General features: G+C 37.5%; 1 protein-coding gene across 2 annotated transcripts in view; it reads right to left on the bottom strand.

The window, feature by feature from the left end:
- Positions 1–10,373: 10,373 nt before the first annotated feature.
- Positions 10,374–19,971, bottom strand: part of DDR2 (discoidin domain receptor tyrosine kinase 2) — a 1,067,915-nt gene continuing 1,058,317 nt past the window's right edge. For both annotated transcript variants that reach the window (XM_044085379.1, XM_044085380.1), the window contains one exon: positions 10,374–14,568. In XM_044085379.1, the coding sequence (XP_043941314.1) occupies positions 14,431–14,568 (138 nt within the window). In that variant the 3' untranslated portion in view covers positions 10,374–14,430. The remainder of the gene's footprint in view (positions 14,569–19,971) is intronic.

Here is a 19,971-nt window from a genome sequence, read left to right as displayed (position 1 = left end):
TTCCCCCATTAAGGAAAGCTGTCTTTAATATATATCACTTGATTCCCTGTAACACATATCAACTGCAGTTGTAAAATAAGGCTTTATTTATGTAATGTAGGAACATGTAAGGTTATTATGCTTCATCATTATATTTTAGTAGATATTCAAAAGTTTATCATGCTTCATCATTATATCTTAGCAGATTCTCAAAACATCTAACAGAAAACTTTTATGTCCAGCACAGTCACTTCTTCCAAACAGAAGAAAGTTCATAGTTTCAAACACACATCATTCTCTGTAATTTAGTTGAGTCTCTTCATGACAATCTATGCCACTAAAAAGAAAACAGACTCAGTACTGGGTATTAATTTGTTGTCCAACTCCTTGGTGTTATGACTACCTTGTCTCTGACCCTCAGTCAGACTCCCTTGTAGACTTTCAGGGATTTTTTTCTCAGACTGTGTCTCTTTCAGGCAGCTGCCTATCTCTTTTCTTCTGTTTCTACCCTTTTAACAAAAATGGGGCTTGGGTTCCTTCATTCTTCATGAGAGAATGTGTGTGTGTGTGTGTGTGTGTGTGTGTGTGTGTGTGTGTGTGTGTGTGTGTGTGTGTGTGTGTGTGTGTTTGTATGTGTGTGTGTGTGTGTGTGAAATCCTCATCTCACAATGTGCAAACACCAGAGCTCCACATACTTAAGTGGTTGCTAGAGTAAACACATTATAATTCTATGATATAGCATGCATTACTTCCAACTTATCATTTAAAGTGCATATTTAACTTTATACTGAGTTAGCCTTGGGCTATTGCTTTAAACAAATTAGTTTTCCATTAAAAAGTCATAATTAGTGCATTTTTACAGTCATTATTCCGATTATCTCTTGAACTGTCTGCATAGATGGTTTCTTTATGAGCCTGTTGACCCTTGATATTTCTTTTGTATGCTTCCTGCTGCACTGTATAATTTATTGGAGATATAACTTGAGAAGCCTCTTTTTGCACCTATCGACTATCATAGGATCACAGAAAGTTACTAGGCTGTTGGCCATGAAGCTCTTACAAGCCTAGCAAAGAATTTATCCTATGTTCCAACAAGTCAGCCATGTTCCATCACAGCTCTTATATTTTCTATTTTCTGGAGATAGTTATATAATAATACCAAAATGTTTCATTTGCTATGGTTCTTGCTTAGTTCTACTTCTTATAATTCCTGATACCTTTCCTTGAAGTATAGGTCACTACCATTGTACTATGATTTATTTTCATATACAATTATCCTTGTACACTTCCTAATTCTGTAAATGTATCAGCATAGTTTTGAGGAATATCATTACTACAGCTCTGTATGGTACTCAAGATGTGTTTCCAGCTTTGTCATTTTTACTATACACATTCACTCTTTACTTTCACACACCTAAGATTAGCAAAAGGCAAATGAATCAGAATATTAGTAGAATTTATTACTTTAAGTGCTAGAATTTAAACAAGGCAAAGTAGTTCTTGTGTTTATATTCACATCAGTAGCTTGTGACCTGGTAACTTTACTTGCTACCCCAAAAAATGTCAACAATGTGCACACTGCTTTATTTTCTATATGTTTTAGGCCCAGTGCTTCAAAAGAACCTCCAGATGCAGTATTACCAACTGCAGCTGCATCTAGTTTGGATTCAAAATTTTGCTTATTAATTTTCAGCATTGTTATTGTAATTTTTCCCTGCTGCCGGCCAATCATCAGCCCACACTTCTACAGCAGCTGTCATACACGCAGTCAGCAGGGTTTTTTTGGTTATATTCCTAACTCTACCTCATGGTGGTGAGGGGAGTACCAGCATCACTGCAGTGGCATTCTGTACTCTCCCCTGAAATGTGTTCTGACATGCACATTCCTACAAGGGCCACTATCACCAGCTTGGCCAGCTGTCCTGCTGTAACAGTTTTCATGGAAAGCTCTGCTTCCATGGGAGCCATTTGGCCAAGCCTGACCACCTTACTATCTCTCCCCACCATGGGTGAACCATTGTAAGCCTGCTCAGCTCTTTCATCACCTAAGCCAGTAGTTGAACTAAGGTCATCTAAGTCATTACTATGGCTTCATCCTCCTATGCCACAAAACAAGAATTATCAGCATTTCTGCAAAGAATCTGATTTGTGCTCTTGTCTCACTATTTCTAATGGATTTCTAGACTTTGTTGCATCTACTTTTTTCTCTTTAATAGCACCATTAAACAGACCATCTCCATACTTTTGTACAGCATGCAAATTATTTTGAACACAACCTTTTTTTTCCCTTTTACCCTTTCACACATATTTGAAATGTTTCTTTCTACCACACCTTCTATAAAACTGATTACATATAGGGCAATGCTTTCTATTATGCTGATAACATCACCTACAAAATGTGGCTTGAATTTAAACTGTATCATATTTTCCTCTGAGTGCTGATTGAAAATCTAAGGATATTAAGTATGATCCTCAGAATAGCGGCAGTGCAAGAGTGATTGTAGGGAAATATATGCTAACTTTGAACTCATGTTACCTTAGAGTATTCCTCTTATTCCAAGGTAGTGTAGCTATGGAGTTGGGATATATAAATAGAGTTTTGGTGGGTATACAATACCCATGTTGGGATACAAACAAGAAAAGCCCCCCCCCCCAAAATTTGTAAAAACAATTGAATAATGTAATAGTGAGTTTTGAAATTAACTAATATTTGATTTGAATCACATTTTATTTTTTAGACATATAAGATCAGAAACTTTAGATCTCACACATGTGATATGAGCTTTTCATGTATACTTGATGCCTGTCTTTGTCATCTCCATTACTGCTGGAACACATTTTCACTCTGTTTCCCATTTCTGACTTTTTTACTTGACTCATATTTCATCACAAATTTTTTCATTTTTCTCAGTTAACTATTTTGAATGTATATTGGTCATTTTACTCCCTCTGAATTCATAGGCATCCTTTGATAAGGCCAAGTCTGCTTCCCTTAGACTGCCCCTTGCTTTGTTTCTTATGCTACAACCCATTCTGTACCTTAGTAATGAACACTGTAGTTATTCAAATTCACATTCTTTTGCTGGATGCTTTAGCTCAGTAACATAAGCATCTATAGCCTCCTTATGACCTTGTGCCCTTGTACAGAAAAAATGTCAAATAAATGGTAAATTCTTTTTTGGCTCACAATAATTCCAGAGCTTTTGTACAACTGTGATTTATTTCTCTTCTGGAAAGATAAGAGTGTTAAATATCTTGGAGTTAGCCCTACAGAGTTGTTTTACTCTAAAACTACCTGTAGTTGTACTGTGTGTAAATATATTATGTCGTATAATCATCTTCACATACTTTAATTTGCAATTTGAAATTATGTTTCGTATTCTTCATAGTTTGTAACTGCTATACCTTTCTTGAATTTTTGTAAACAATTTTTGTTTTGTTTGTGTTTATTTGTTGAGCCTTTCTCCCCGTTTTGTCTGTTGTTTATGTGTGGAGCTTTTCTCCCCGGGCCTCTACTGAAAATGGAAATATATCCAGCTAGATTAGCCCAGTTAACAAATGTAAAATAAAAAATAATAAAAAAAAAAAAAAAAATACATTCAAGGTTTCTAATCCATCAACAGACAGAAATGTGGCACAGTGCATCTTTTCACTTCTCTATTGTCCTACTTTGAAGAATAAATCAAATGTGTTCCAAATTCTGCAGTCTTCTGCTGTTTTATTTTTTAGGAGAATATTCCTGGTTCTTCCATTTACACAATTTTCCTAACTGCAAATTATACTTTTGTACTTCTACAAACACTTGACAAAAATTTTCTTCACTTCTGGAAAAACATCTTCAATTCTGACACAATGTAGTGTATGGATCTTTGTCAAAATGGCTTCTAAACAACACAGACATGGTGGATATGTTACTCGCCAATATGAACGTTTACTCTCACTGTTTCTTGAAAGTGGAACACATGATATGCACCTTCTTATAGTTAGGCAATAGAATAATTTAAGTTATATATCCCATTTATAACATATAGGGATACTATACAGCACTTATTATTACTTAAGTTCACCCTAAAGTGGCAGATATACTCAAGCAGCAAAACGGGCAGGACTGGGTGGGTGACAGGTGTCATGCAACATTGCCAGTGGCAGGAAATGGTCTGTTATGACATACCCCTACCCTTGCAGTGGAGAACCCACTTCCCCAGTCTTAAATTTACAACACTGCATCAGGAAGGTGCAACACTTGCACACTAGAATTTCTCGAATGCATTTATCCTCTCCACTCTACATTATCAACAAGCTGAACTGTTCAGCTTCTCCTTGGAGTGGGAATTTTCATATCCCCTTCACTGCTTAGGATTAGCCCAGTAGACACAAGTGAAGCATGCTATGTTATTCAGGGACATCACATTTCTGATCTCACATTAATTTTGCCTCTTCTCTAAATTAGAAGTCAGAGTCATACTGGAAATATGGAGCCCACTGCTTTCCACAGGCAGACGGAGCTGCTTAACAATTTCCCTCTCCTGCTTGAAAGACAGTATCAGCTTCAGTACTCCCAAGATCCCTACACTAAATACAGCTAAAGTATGCCTGTCTAAGGTTTTATACCCTACTTGTTATATCTTGTTGTAAACTACAGACATCTGTAAGTGTCACTCTATAGTGTGGTCAAAGCCAAGAATTAACTATACTATGTGATTTCACCAGTTCCGCCCAGTCTAGATTTCTTAACAAACTATTGTGCTTCCTTTGCTTGACCTGTGACATCGCTGAACATCAAATATTCTCTTTCTTTTTATCTGGTAGTGAGTTGATTGTTGTCATAGACCCCCCTTTTCTGTCCGAGGTACTAACATCTTGTTCTGTTACTAAACTCCTTTCTAACTCTTCTCACCTACCTTCAACCCAGTCAAACCTGCCCGACTTGTATCCCCAACTCCTTTCTATACCTTTTCCCCTAGTTTAATCCTTCAGTTCAGCTTGTTGATAATGTAGAGTGGAGAGGATAAGTGCATTTGAGAAATTCTAGTGTGCAAGTGTTGCACCTTCCTGATGCAGTGTTGTAAATTTAAGACTGGGGAAGTGGGTTCTCCATTGCAAGGGTAGGGGTATGTCATGACAGACCCTTTCCTGCCACTGGCAATGTTGCATGATACCTGTCACCCACCCAGTCCTGCCCGTTTTCCTTTTTACTTCTTTCTCCCTCTTCAACTGTTGCAAAATCTATCTTTTAGTTCCTTATCACCTGATTGCAGAAACTTCCCTCTTCACTGATTATTTTCTTGCAATTTACAGCCATGATGATGGGGCCATGCTCCATTCAGCCCTTGCTACATTTGGGCTTCACTTCGCTCCCCTACTCTACCACTAATTCCCACCCACCCCCACTATCTCTTCATTTATACTTTCCTAGCCACATCACTTCATAAGTTCATAGGTGTTTACTAGGCTAGTGACCACAGGGACCTTTTTAAGCTTAGCCATGCATCCCAAATCTCTGACAAGTTCTGGACCCTTAGTAAGTGTAAGCAGGGGCTTGGGAGATGAAGCATTTACAAGCAGGGGCCTGGGAGATGAACCATTTACAGGTTGCTTGTGCCCATTAGAGACATAGGTACCAAATGAGGAATGAATTTCCTGCTCCCCATCCAATTGTCCAAGTTACACTTGAATTGGGTTAGGAATGAACTCTGCTTCACATGGGTGGGGAACCTATTTCTCTAGCAGTTCCTCTTCTTCCTACCCAATGTATCTAATTGACATAATCTAGCTCTCCTGCTCACCACACCTCTTCTCATTTGTACTGTTAGCTCTTTCCCCTTCATCTTTCCTTCACACCTAAATACTCATACAGTACATTCTCTATTCCTCTATCTCTCTCTCCCTGTGCTTTACTCACTATCACCCACATTACCTCCACTTCCAATTACTCTTTCTATCTACTAGTCTTTTGCTAACTTCTCCCACTATCCATCACCATCCTTTATTCTTTCCTATCTGTCATCCATCTACTTCCTTTCTTTTTCCCTCAAACATGAATTCAGTTTATACCATTACTCCTTCACTCCTCCTACTATCTCTCCTTACGTGCTATAAAACAAATATCGCTCCCATCAAGCCACCTCCCACTCTTACCCAGCCACTTTTTAACATTGACAAACCCTACCATGTCATAATAACACCTTACTTATTTAATGCACCTACTTTTCTCATGCACAAACACAAACTCTTCGACACCAACTCCCATCCTCACAAAACAAAGTTTAATCACCTTACTAATAAATTTAAGTTTCCTTTACTGAATACTATCACCAAAAAATATATTCTTAAGCAGAGATATACACCCTAACCCTTGCCCCAACACCTCTCCCAGTCATGACACCAACTCCATACTCCTTACTATCTTAAATTGTAAACCATCCACCAAGAATCTAACTATCATCTCTATGAATATTTGCAGCCTTCTAAACAAAATCAGTGAATTTCATGCATGGATTGCCCATTACCTACCTGACATAATTGCACTCACGGACACTTTGCTTAAACCTCATATCACAGACACTGAAATTCTTCCTACAGGTGATTACATCATCTGAACTGATAGAATACACAAAAAGCTGGCAGTGTAGCAATGCTTTACTTAAACCATCTTAACATCACACCACTGTCTATATCACTCCCCAACATTTACCCTGCAGAACTCATAATAGCCACCTGCAAACTAAACAACTACAAAACACTATGCATCACTGGTATCTATATCCCCCAGGCAATAATACCCCAACTCTAGAAAATGTTCTCTTCTGGACCTCAAACAATATCTTAAATGAAACTATAATCCTTGGCAATGTTAATGTTGACTGGCAAACCCTGATTACTGACTTCCCTATCTCTAGCATAAGTCTCCATAGCTTCCTTCAGTTAATTTCCACTTGTACCTGCTACAACAAATCCTCCAATACAGGCTCCATCCTTGATTGGATCCTAGTATCAAATCCTAGTTTGTATCACAACCCTAAAACACTCCCAGATTCTATCAGTGACCACTTCTCTATTCATGTTCAAAGCCTCTCTTTACATCACAACAGGCAACACAAATGCAAAGAATGCCATAGTCTCACCAGCTTCAATGCAGAAGAGTTTAACAATATACATTGCTCTATAAATTAGTCCTTCCTCCTTAGCCAACCACTAGAGGACGTAGTTCTGAATTGTAACCACATTTTCCTGGATACCCTTAATTCCCTAGCTCCCCTCAGGAAAAAAAGAGTTAAATCTTTCCATGCACCCTGGGTTTCTCATTCCCCCTGAGACCTTATGCACAATAGGGATATAGCATAGAAAAATGACTAAAATCTAAATCCTCCAACCACTAATGAACCTACAATCAACTTTGTAACCTCACAAAACAACAGGTCAATGCAGATAAAAAACTATTACCTAAAACCTCAGATAAACAGCCAAAACAATCTTAAACATTTCTGGAACACCATTAACAAGATCCTTAACCCTGGTTTTCCCATCATACCAAACCTATGCCCAAACCACTCTCCCTCTGAAACCACCACAATATTCAACTCCTACTTCATAGACTTCATTAACACATTAACACAAAACAGTCACATTCCTTACCCCACACCTTCTCTCCCACCCCGTTAACAAACCCACTTTTTCTCTCAAATCTGTCCTGCCTACATTAAATTTCTCTTAACTAAACTCAAGCCCTGCTCTCCTCAAAAGATAATTTCCCTGCAGAGTTCCTAAAACTAGCTGCTAACTCAATAGCCTACCCTGTTTCCATCCTAATTAATAGATCTAGTCAAGAATCTGTAGTCCCTTCCATCTGGAAATTTTTTTTTTATTATTCCACTTTACAAAAGTGGACAATCCATGGCACCTTCAAACTATAGGCCTATAGCAATAATGTCTCCCCTCTCAAAAATTCTTGAAAAATGCATTCAAAAGCAACTTCTTGAACATCTTCTTAATGGAAATCTACTCACTTCAACCCAACATGGCTTCCATCCTAACCACAGCACAACTACTGCTCTAGTTTCCTTTACTCATACTATCATTAAAGCAAGAGAAAACAATAACCTGGTATCTTCCCTCTTTCTGGACCACTCCAAAGCCTTCAGTGCCATCTCTCATCCCATACTTCTGTCTAAAATGTCTGCTCTTGGTTTCTCTAACACTACTGTCAGCTGTTTTTCTAGCTGTTTTTCTAACCACCAGCAGTCTGTTAAGTGGTTTCCTCCTTCTCCCTCCATGTTAATACTGGTGTACCACAAGGTTCCATTCTTGGTCCAATACTATTCATAATCTTTACCAACAGTCTTCAATCATCCCATACTCATTATTTCCTAATACCATATGCTGATGACTCCTGTATTATGCTCATCTAACAATCTCCTACACTTGCAATCTCTTACCCAAAAATCCTTTAACTCTATTGAAAGCTGGCTAAATGAAAACTAACTTGTGCTTAACCCCAAAAAAAAAACAAAAACAAAAAAAAACAAAAACTACTTCTATTTCTCCTAAAGTATATGTCTCACCAAACACCATCCTTTCTACCATTACATCTCTTGATAACACCTTAATAGAAGTAGCAACACACTCCTGGACTCCTGAGCGTCATCATCCATGATCAACTAAAATTTGACTTACGTGTTCAAAACCGTATTAAAAAAAAAAAAAACTCATCAAAAACTTGGGATGTGCTACAGAACAAAAAAAATCCTTACCAATGACACCAGACTTTCCCTTGCTAATACATATATTCTTCCCACCCTACTCTACGCCTCTTCTATTCTAATTAACCTACAACCACCTTAAAAACAAAACTGAAGCTCTGCTACTACAAAATTGCCAGATTTACTGCTACTCAACCCTATTACTCACACCATTGTCTATCTCTAAATATTTAAACTGGCTTGAGCTACCCCACCAGCTCCTCCTCTCTCAACTTCTGCTCCCTCACTTCATAATTAACAAACCTACTTCCTGTCCAGCTATCTCTCCACTCATCACTTACTGTACACCCATTCACTCTCTCTGGAGCTCTGACCAACGTCTGTTAGAAATCTACAAGACTAAAAGATCCTCAAGTCATTGCCTATATATCTATACAGTTTGCCTATATATCTATACAGTGGCTCTGTCCTGGAACAAGATTCCCTTACCATCATATCTATCCCAAATAGTCTCAAATTAAAAAAAAAGCATTAAGATAAATACACATTAACTCTTGGCTTTGCTCCTGCCTTAATCCCACCTAACTTCCCATTAAGCTATCTCCTCTCTTCTCTCATCTAATCCTGCCTAACCAACCACTTGCCTCACTTCTCTTCCCTCTTTGACAATATTACTGTACTACGGACTACTTCATCTTCACCCCTTACCTACATATTCCTTGTAGCTTTCCCACCTTCTCATCCTTATCAGTCTCTCTTAAATCAGCATTTATATGTCCTGTATTCCCCTTCTTTTCCTTCCCCTAGCTACACTATCTATTCTAAATTTTCTTTATTCTTTCACCTATTTATCTACTCAACCAGTCTACAGAAAGTTCAGCTGTCTCAGGAAATTTTTCTAATCTTGTTTATATTGTTACTACTATTTTTGCATTTTACTCAGCTTGATATGTTATAACTTTACTATGTTTGTTAACCATATATTCTTGTCTTGGACTGCCTATCTTAATTTTAATTTTTTGTGTGTCTGGAGCTTTTCTCTCTGGACCTCCACTGAAAAAGGGCCCATGACCAGTCGGACTTATCCCAGTTAACAAATGTCAAAATAAAAAAAATCAATCAATAAATAAATAAATAAAGTACAATCTGTTTTGAGATATGTGAAAAGGGTTTCTAAAGTCTTACCTTAATTTACTGTAGGATAGTCTTGCTAAGTAAGTTACTTGTTTCTAATTATTGTCTTAAAATTATGATTGGTGTATAGATTTTCTAATTGGCCAAATGAAGATAATTCTGTATGGAATTTTGTTTGCCCTAGCTCCTAGTTTTTTGTATGCCTTTGCCTTATTTTGATAGTCAAGGCTTTTTCTATGTTAAATTGAGTTAAACTTTGACCAGTAATACTTTGTTGATTTTTTAAAACAAACAAAATATTCAGCAAAACAAAAGACAAAAGACATATGTGCAATTCCTTTTTTTTTTTTTTTCTTTTTTTTGTAGATGGACTTTACCGCCCCACATCTTTATACTTCAAATATATCAATTCCATGGTTGCACAACAGTGGGAAAAAAGAAAACTTCCCAAGAAGGAAACTGCACAGCAGTTTCACACAACAAGCAAACCTGCTGTGACTAGTAAAGTATCAGAGTCTTGGACAAAGCCTATACGTTTAAAGAAAATAAAACATCACCATCTGGAGAGTGCACAAAATACTTTAATCTTATCTGAAACAAAAATAATAAACAAAAGGGAATGACAAGCGCCTTCAACACAACAAAATCACTGTAACTTCTTCGATTTGACAAAAAACGTCAAACAAAAGTTAAACATGAAATGGTGTCAGAACCAAGTGTAGGAAAGCCATATAGATTACACAAATAACATTAACAGAAACCTTGACTGATATTTCCATAGTTTAATTTGTGGATTTCATCTTAAGAAGGTAAGAAAATCACAGATTTGTAAAAGCAGCTGTAACCATAATTTATTTAGATTACAAATGAGACATAACTGTAAATAGCTGGGAGGTAGCACTGTACAATTAAGAATGGATATGCACAATCAGGATTTACTAAAGCTTTACTTTCAAAATTTGCTTGTTTTATATTTGTTAAAAAATGCCCTTTGAGGGAGATTAATTGTACTTACATCAACACAGACTTCATTTCTGAATATGTTATGTTGGCATATGAAAGCATTGTGACAATCCAGTTTCTTAGGTAGACCAACTACCTGAAATTTGATCTAGTATTACAAAAATTGTCTTGAAACATTTTGAGGGAAAATGTGCTGCCGAAGGAGGCTGTAATATTCCTAATTTTTCTGGTGTTCGGTATCTTGATTTAATTTGCTAAATTTACTGATAACTGGTAACTCATTCTGCAGTTATCAGTTAGTTTAATGAATACTTGTTGGCTCATTTCATGACCAAAGTGATTAATTCTAACAACCCAATGTCTTGCTTCTGACCAGATTTGCCTATTCAATGCATTGTTTTGGGGGACTCATCCTGTGGGCCCTAGGTCATCTATTCAGCACAAATTAATCAAATACTCTAAAATTAGATCAGGATTTATCAGAGGATTTGACTGAACTCAGCACCAGAACTGGGGCATGCCTTGCTGTGGCAGCTGATTTATTACATTTCTTGGTAATTTGCTTAATGTGGCTTCCTCATACATATGTTTGTATGTTCATTCTTTATAATTAAATTACTTTTGTGTCTAATTTAAATTTTTGATAGAAATATATGGATTGTCAGAAAATTGTGAATGATGTATATATACATGTGTGTGCGTACATACACACACACACACACACACACACACACACACACACACACACACACACACACACACTGTAATTGGTCAAATGAAAATAACTCTGTGCAGAAATGTGTTTCCTGGAAGAAGGATGAGTCTACATAACCATGTTATGCAGAAATGGCCATCTTGGGTCAGATGCCAACAGTGTGCATTGTGCTGGGCAGGTAGAATGGCAGAAGGATGGACAAACTGACATAGATAATGAAGCAATGGTTCATTTGTCTATGATAAATCCCATTAGTGTTTACAGCATGAATCTAGCCAACATCTCATGCAGTCAGTGCCCCAGAGTGATTACTCCCTCCAGACCTCCAGAAAAGGGGGTACATCAGACAGGCTGTAACACTAGAATGAGGTAGAGAAATATGTATAGCAGATCTGGATGTTGAAGAATCTTCAGCAAGGCACAAGAGATTGACTGCTGAAATGAAATTGCTGAGAAATTCTTTGAGGAATTCTTGTTCTCCTTTTTTCCCTAATTTTCAATCTGTTTTCCCCTTCTTCCTTCCTTTCCTACCTTTTTTCTCTTCTTTTATTTACTGAGAAATTCCAAAGGGCCAATGATTGTGCCATTTACAGACTCACCCTATACTCAATACAGTAAAAGTTGAAGACTGCACAATGATATAGTATTAAATAATTGATAACAGTATGAGATATCTGAACTGCAGGAACTAACGTATACCAGGCACAACAGATCCATTATTAAACAGTACAGAAAATATACAGTTAATAATAAGAAAAATGCTGCAGATGAAAAACAATACTGTGCAGGTGCATAACCCATCTGGCTAATTAACATCTCTAATAAAAGTGACTTTATATGAATTTCCTGGTATATTTTTGTATTTATGGGTTTCAAAAAAATGCTACAAGTTCTGCTAAAAACTATAAAATTACATCATTCATTTAAAACCATACCGTGAACAGTGTAGAGCAGTCTCCCTAGGGAGTTAAGACATTAAAATGTCCTGATTCTTCATTCAGGACCTAACAACATGTCACACAACAGAACTGAAAATACCACATTATAACTGCACTGCCTGTTGGCAGAGGCTGGTTATCCCCTCCCCCCACCCTGGTAATTATAATTGCTCTTCTCATATGCTTAAAAATGCTGCTATAAATTAGCTCCAGGCACTCTTTATGACATTCATTTCTGTGCTATTACATTGTGAAACTTAAAATTTCTGTGACTACATTGCTTATAATTTGCATCACTCTTGTGAAGCAAGTCAAAAAGTGCATTTGGGTACTGTTTATTATCACATTTCAGGCAAATGCTTTTTACAAATCACAATAAGACATCTGTTTAGCAACCAAAGCAGTATTATGTAAAACAAAGACTGAACAGCAACTAATACTATCCCCCACTGCATGAGATTCACATATGTCTGATTTAGACAGGAGATGGCACATTCATAGATTAGATTAGTACTAGGCTAACTGCCCTTGTGGGTCATTTTAAGCTGCGCCAATTACCTAATGTGAGAATCAAACCCTGCACCTTGTGTCTGTAAGGTAAACACCTTAATCATCATGCTGGCCTCCTACTCATTCTTTGGAACTTTAAGACTTTTATAGTATGAGTACAGTTGCAGTCCATGATTTTACAAGATCTTCCAAGATAAATAAAGACAACATTTGACTAACAAGTTCCTTGATAACTGGAGCTGATACATGGCTGTACATTACCTTGGAGATTTTAATGGTTAATTCTAAGCATGGTGTGACTACATTTAATTGGTTTGTTGATAAAACTGGTACTAAGCCCTCCCACGTAACTGCTGCATGTGTTGAGTTGTGAATCTAGGAAGTTCCTCAACCACATTGCTTTTTCTACCGCTGCTGCTGTCCTCGAGTTTGGCTTACTTTCTGAAGCTGTTAAGCAATTTAAAGTATTTGGACTTTCTACGTTCAGCATTCAACAGGTCGTACTCTGTAGTTGTCTATTTCTGTGTCAGCTTCAGCTAACACCCTGATTGAGAGGTATAAGCAAAATAATGCATATTTTATACTCAAGCCATATACTGTTGCTCTTTCCACCAAACTAACATTCAGAAATATACAAGTCTTCTAATGTAGCTCCATGCATTTTAAGAAATAAAAGACACTGTTTTCAGATGGTAATCCCTGTCTCTAAGCATATGTACAGATCTACTGTAGCCATAATGTTCAGGCAGTTCTATTTGCTATGGTTTTGTGAACCATAATGTTTCGCAGATGCTCAGAACTTCTCCGCGCATAAGTGCATTGAGTCTGCCCGGTAACATCCATAACCTTTAACATTTTCATTATCCTTTGAGATACTTGGTCTGTCAGTTAAAAAATCAGTGCTTTTTATTGAGGAATATATTTTCTAATTTACAGTGCTTTAGTATCATTGGATAGATTTGAACTGTTTTAGTCTAGATTTGCATATAATGATTCAGGCAATTAAAATGGCCACTACTGTAATTTAAAACCATCTGGCGTTATCATTTGAAAGTTCATGTAAAATTCCAGAAGGAAACTTAAAAGCAGAACATTTCTTATCCCTAATTAGTAATGGAAAATAAAAGCAAAACTGGTAATTTTAAAATAATTTTACCAGAAAGATGTTCTTAATTATATATTGTTTAAATATACTACAGACTGGTCAGCTAACACAGCTGATTTAAAACAGAAACCAATCAGCTTCTACTAATAAGCAGTCTGAACAATGACAGTGCTAGGCAGAACAATTAAAGCATAAATAACCCTCTCAAACTTAACAACGACCTTATTTACACTTACATTAATTGCCTTCATTTATTTATTGGGCCTCACATATATAATTGAATCACCTATGTAATCTACAAATTGTTTAATATTTACTCTTGAATTGTCTTAAAGACATTATAAAGTCTGTTGAGATTGACACCATTTAGATGTTTACAGTGAAGATTTACTCATTATCTGGAAGCTCCTGAAGGAAGTGATGAATTTCATTGAAGCCAGGGCGATCCTTTGTATTCCTTCTCCAGCAACTCAACATCATTTTGTAAAGTGAATCAGGGCACATGGCAGGCTTTGGAAGATAAGTCTGAATAAGAAAAGGGAAAAACAAAGTTATTCAGGAGAGTATATGGTCAATAACACTGGCAGTTTGACTACTGAATAGATTTCTGTTTATGACATTAATAAGAAAAATAAAGCCAATGCCCTGTGCAAACACATTAAGGTTAATAATAGTCATTGTTTAAAATTTTTCATTGTGGACAGTATAAAACTTAATATTTGTAGGGGAGGTTCCTGGAAGGATTTGCTAGAAACTAAGGAGCTTAAATGGCAGTTATGGACTCAATGACATATACATAGCTTGTGTGCTAAAGATGAATGCGGGTCGTTAAACAAGAAAAACTCATGTATTTTTAGATTTTGATGTGATATGATGTTTTTATGAATGGGTAATGTATTTTTTATACTAGCAGAATGTTTTTTTACATTTGGGGTATGTGTTTTAAGGATTGATTTAGTGTGATAAAGGTTTATAACAAAGACCAGAATTTGTTAATGAATTTACCAATGGGCGACCAACATGAAATATATAAGATTAGAAGGTGGTGTCGTAAATTATTCTGATGAAGTCCCACATTACCAGCGATGAAAGACCTTAATGTGTGTCATTATTTAATGCTTTTTTATTAAATGTTGTTGTGTTTTTATTTTAGACCTATGGATCTTTAAATTTCCTGAGTCAATACAATTGTGGTAGTGTGCTCCTGCCAGCTCATTTTTTTTACTCCTTGGATTGGTGCAGTGACTTTTTTTCATCCCTGGTTTATATTACTTCATACAGTTTTTACAGAGTGTGTCGGCTTTCGCTGCCCCATTGATTAATTAACTGAGTCTCTGTCAAGCAGAGCCAATGAAGTGATCCCAGGGATGTATTTTCTGTTACCCATCCACTCGTCAAGGCTTCTCTTGAAGAGTGTTAGTGAGGGGCTCTGCCTAATGTAGTTATGAATTTTGTTCCAAAGCATGGGGAGTCTCTGTGACAGGAATCTATCCCTCCAGCATGTTCTATTTATTGTTGTGGCAAAGTTTAGCTCACTAGAGTGTGTGGCTCGCAGTGACTTGGATTTCTTTAGGTGGAGTATGTCCATCAATTCTGAGTTGGACGTGGCTTTGTAAGTCAGGCAGAGATCACCTCTGAGTAAGCAATATGCCACTGAGTACAGCCGGAGTTTTTTCAGTCGGGCTGCATAGGACAAATGTTTGAGGCCAGTAATCCTCTTGGTGAGGTGCTTTTGTGGTCTTTCAAGCTGTTGGAAGTGTCTTGTGAGGTACATCCCAAATGGGGCATTGTACTCTATGATGGGTCTGATGAGTGACAAGTAGAGGGGCACTATAACCTCTTTATTTCTAGATGCAAACCCCTTAGTAATTAGATGGGCCACATAGAAGGATTTCCTAACTACTTTGGCAATATGATTGTCAAAGGAGAGATTACTATCTACCTGGGTCCCCAGATCTCTTATTACCTCTTCTGTATTAAGGGGGCTGCTGCCTATGTGGTAATTTGTGGGTGTTTTGTTTTTCCCAAATGGGATGACTATGAATTTTGTGGCATTTAGCTTGAGGCCATGACTTTGACACCAGGTGTCTGTCTCAGTAAGACCTTTTTGGAAGATGTCCATGTCAGCCGGAGAGTCAATTATGGCTCCCAGTTTGCAGTCATCGGCGAACTTGGCTAGCCACTCCTGTGTTTGCCTGTACTTCTGAGAAATATACGCCGAACAGTAGGGGTCCCAGAACCGCACCTTGTGGGACACCACTTGAGACTGGTTTAGAGTCAGACCTGGAGCCCGCTATTCTGTCTGTAAGCCAGTTGGCAATCCATCTTGTGACGTAGGGGTTTATGTTCAGGCTTGTGAGTTTTTCTATAATACCCGAGTGAGGAATGGTATCGAACATCTTGGCGAGATCAAGGTAGGCTGTTTGAACCACCTTTCCCTCATCTATGGCCTTGGTAACTGTCTCAAAGAAGTCAACCAGGTTTAGTAAGCATGATCTGCCCTTAACAAAGCTGAACTGGGTCGGGTCAAGTGTTTGGAGGATCCCAATGTCTTTGTTAATGAGTTCCATGATGATGCGCTCCATAGCCTTGCAGACCAGGCTAGTCAAGCTTATAGGGCGATAGTTACCAGGGTCAGTTGTGGCCCCTCCTTTGTGGAATGGAATAACCATTGCTGTGCACCATTCTATGGGCACGTAGCCTGTGGAGAGGCTGAGGTTGAACAGCGTGTTTAGGTGGGGGGTTAGTTCGTTCTGTAGTTCATGCAAGATGCTGCATGGGACACCATCTGGCTCCATTGATGCTGTGTTTTTGGCTTTTGAAAGGGCTGTTTTCACCTGTGCTTCTGTGATTTCTGGGAAACTACACTTTTTCTGTATTGTTGTGGGCCCTTGTGAAGGTAAGAGGGAGGTGAAGTTTGCACTGAATCTATCTGCCAGGATGTTGGCAATATCAGTAGGTTCAGTATATTTTGTGCTATTTTGCACTAGCTCAGAGCATATCTGCGAGTTGCCACTTAGATTCTTGACATAGCTAAAAAAGGCTTTGTGGTTATCTTTCAAATTCTTGGCTATTTTTCTTTTGAAGTTAGCCTTGGATGATTTTATGAGGGACCTTAGTTTCTTACTGATACTGATCAGGGATGTCTTTCCTTCTTGGGATTTGCTTTTTTTCTGAACTAGTTTCCTCCTTTTGTTGTATAACCTGTTTATGGCAGGAGTCCACCAGACTGGTTTCCTTCTCTTAGGGGAGTGAGTCTTGGTCTTGCTAGGGATGGCATGATCCATGCATCCTTGTAGGTGCTCATAGAGTGCAATTGTAAAGGATTATGCATCTTGGGCAGTGTTATCCTTTAGCGTGGGGGCTGTGAAACTTACCACCTCTGCCTTAAGTAAGGTGAAGTTTGCTTTAGAAAAGTTTTTCACTGTGGTTTCCTTGGTTGGGGGTGGTGGTGGGGTGTGGACATCCAGGGTGATTAGTTTATGGTCTGATCCAACCAGTGACGGGTTGACCTCTGGTACGGGGCACCTGTCGCCCATGTTGGTGATGACCAGGTCCAATATGTTGTGGCCTCTAGTAGGGGCGTTTACCAGCTGATCCAGGACATTTAAGTTGATAAATTCCAGGAAGCGCTGAGTCTGGGAGTTTGTACTCAAGTAGTTTTCCTAGTTTATGGTAGGGTAATTGAAATCTCCCAAGATCAGGGTGTTCGGTAGGACCTTCATGTTTTCCAGTGTCTCCAATATGAACCTATGTATATATAATTTTCAGGGGGCTTGCCTTCGTTAAAATCATAGATTTTTTTTTATTTTAAGATTTCAGAAACTTGATCATATGATCTTGACCAGATGAATTTCGAATTTCCAAAAACTCGATGAAGTAATATAATCCTATCTATATATATATATCACATGTAGTACACAACCAGTACTTGCCAGAAATTCCTGCAGCTCCTTCAGTGTTGCTGTAGGTTTCTTGGCAGCTTCCCTGACCAGTTTTTGTCTTGTCTTTTCATCTGTTTTGGTGGAACGTCCAGTTCTTTGCAATATCACTGTTGTCCCATATTTTCTCTACTTTTTGATGACTGTCTTCACTGTGTCCCATGGTATATCAAATGCTGTAGAAATTTTTTGTACCCTTCTCCCGACTGATACATTTCAACAATGAGATTCCTTTGATGCTTTGTAAGCTCTCTGTGAACCATGGCTTTTGCTGTAGCAGGCAACTGAGTAAATGTCAGGAAAATCCTTTTAGGACAGCTGAACTTTATTTGGGGTTAATTAGAGTCTCTTTAATTGATGGCAGGTGTGTACCCAAGAAGACTGAATGCTGTAATTAAATCAATTAAATCAAAAGGTGCTTCAACAACTTATTAGTTTAAGAGTGTGCACACACTACAAAGTATTAGTTTAAGGGTGTGCACACATATGCAACCAGCATATTGTACATTTTTTATTTTTTATATTTTTCCCCTAACAGATTTGTTTGTTTTTCAATTGAATTGTACAGGTGGTCACATTAAAGGTGGGAAAAGTTTTTAAGTGATTTATTGTGGTCTCATTTTTTTATATCACAAAAACCTGGCATTTTAACAGGGGTGTGTAAACTTTTTATATCCACTGTATAAATATATATATATGTTTTTATTGGCTGTATTTGAATCTGCAATGCTATATAAAGTGTTTTGTTTTTATTATCTTTTAGAATATCTGAAGAAGCGGTGTGGTTCACCGAAGCTCATAATAAACTTGTTCCTGATGCTAGAGTCTTTTTGATACATCATCTGATACGGGCCTACCAGAGGATCCATTCTACACCTGTTTTGCATTAGAATATTTTACTGTTTCTGCCAGCATCAGCTGTTGGGACTATTGAGGCTATTTTACATCCACGATTGAGTGGCAACAGCTCCTTCCATATTTGTTTTTTTGGATTGTTTTTATACTTATTCACGGTCTTTGGGTGTTTTTTGATATATATATATATATATATATATATATATATATATATATATATATATATATATACATACACATACATATATGTGTGTATGGGTCCCTATCAGTTGACTGAGTTTTCAGAAATTCGAAATTCATATGGTCGAGACCATATGATCGAGTTTTTGGAATGGAGTTTGCTGTACAGTGCGGATCAGGAAATTTACTATTTTTCTCACCGTAGTACGATCTTGGAGTAAGTATATATAATTTGCAGAGGGTGTGCGGGGTGTAGGAGGGCTTGCCCTCTTGCAAAAACATAAAAAAGGTAGATTTTTGTGTTTTTTTTTTCTTTGATGTTTGAGTTTTTAGAAACTTGATCATATGGTCTTGACTGTGTGAATTTAGAGTTTCTGAAAACCTGCTCATCTGACATAGACCTATATATATATATATATATATATATATATATATATATATATATGTGTGTGTGTGTGTGTGTGTGTGTGTGTGTGTGTGTGTGTGTGTATATGTCTGGGATGTAATGGAACATAGTACAACAGTGGAAATGCATTTTCTTGGCATGAAGAGAACACAATATTCCAATCAAACATGTAGTTAAGGTGGGGTGAAGGTGGCAGCTGCCATGAGTGGAAAATGTTAGGGGTTTGATTGTTAAATACCATGCTGATCTGATCAGTCCTCAGCTAATTATTGGCATTCAAAATGCCAGTATTATGTTGGCAGTCAAAAATGAAGTGCTTTATTGCTCCATGTTAATAATAAAATGAAGCAGCAGCTTGTTACAATTATAGCAAGCAGTTTGCTATGGTTTATATAGAAAAAAGCATAGATTGTGAAGAATGGATCTGGTTAGCTCCTTAGATGAGAAGAGCCATATTGGAGAAAGATCTTTTGTTGAGGGTGATTGGGACAGCACTGTGCACCAGAATAGCTAGCTACACCATCATCTCTAACTTCTATAGCAAAC

The sequence above is a fragment of the Protopterus annectens genome, chromosome 10.part0 (assembly GCF_019279795.1).
Source record: "Protopterus annectens isolate FY-2018-M chromosome 10.part0, PAN1.0, whole genome shotgun sequence".
NCBI classification, from domain to species: domain Eukaryota; kingdom Metazoa; phylum Chordata; order Ceratodontiformes; family Protopteridae; genus Protopterus; species Protopterus annectens.
Note: the sequence above shows the minus strand (reverse complement) of the source record. Positions and strands in the feature narration are given on the sequence as shown.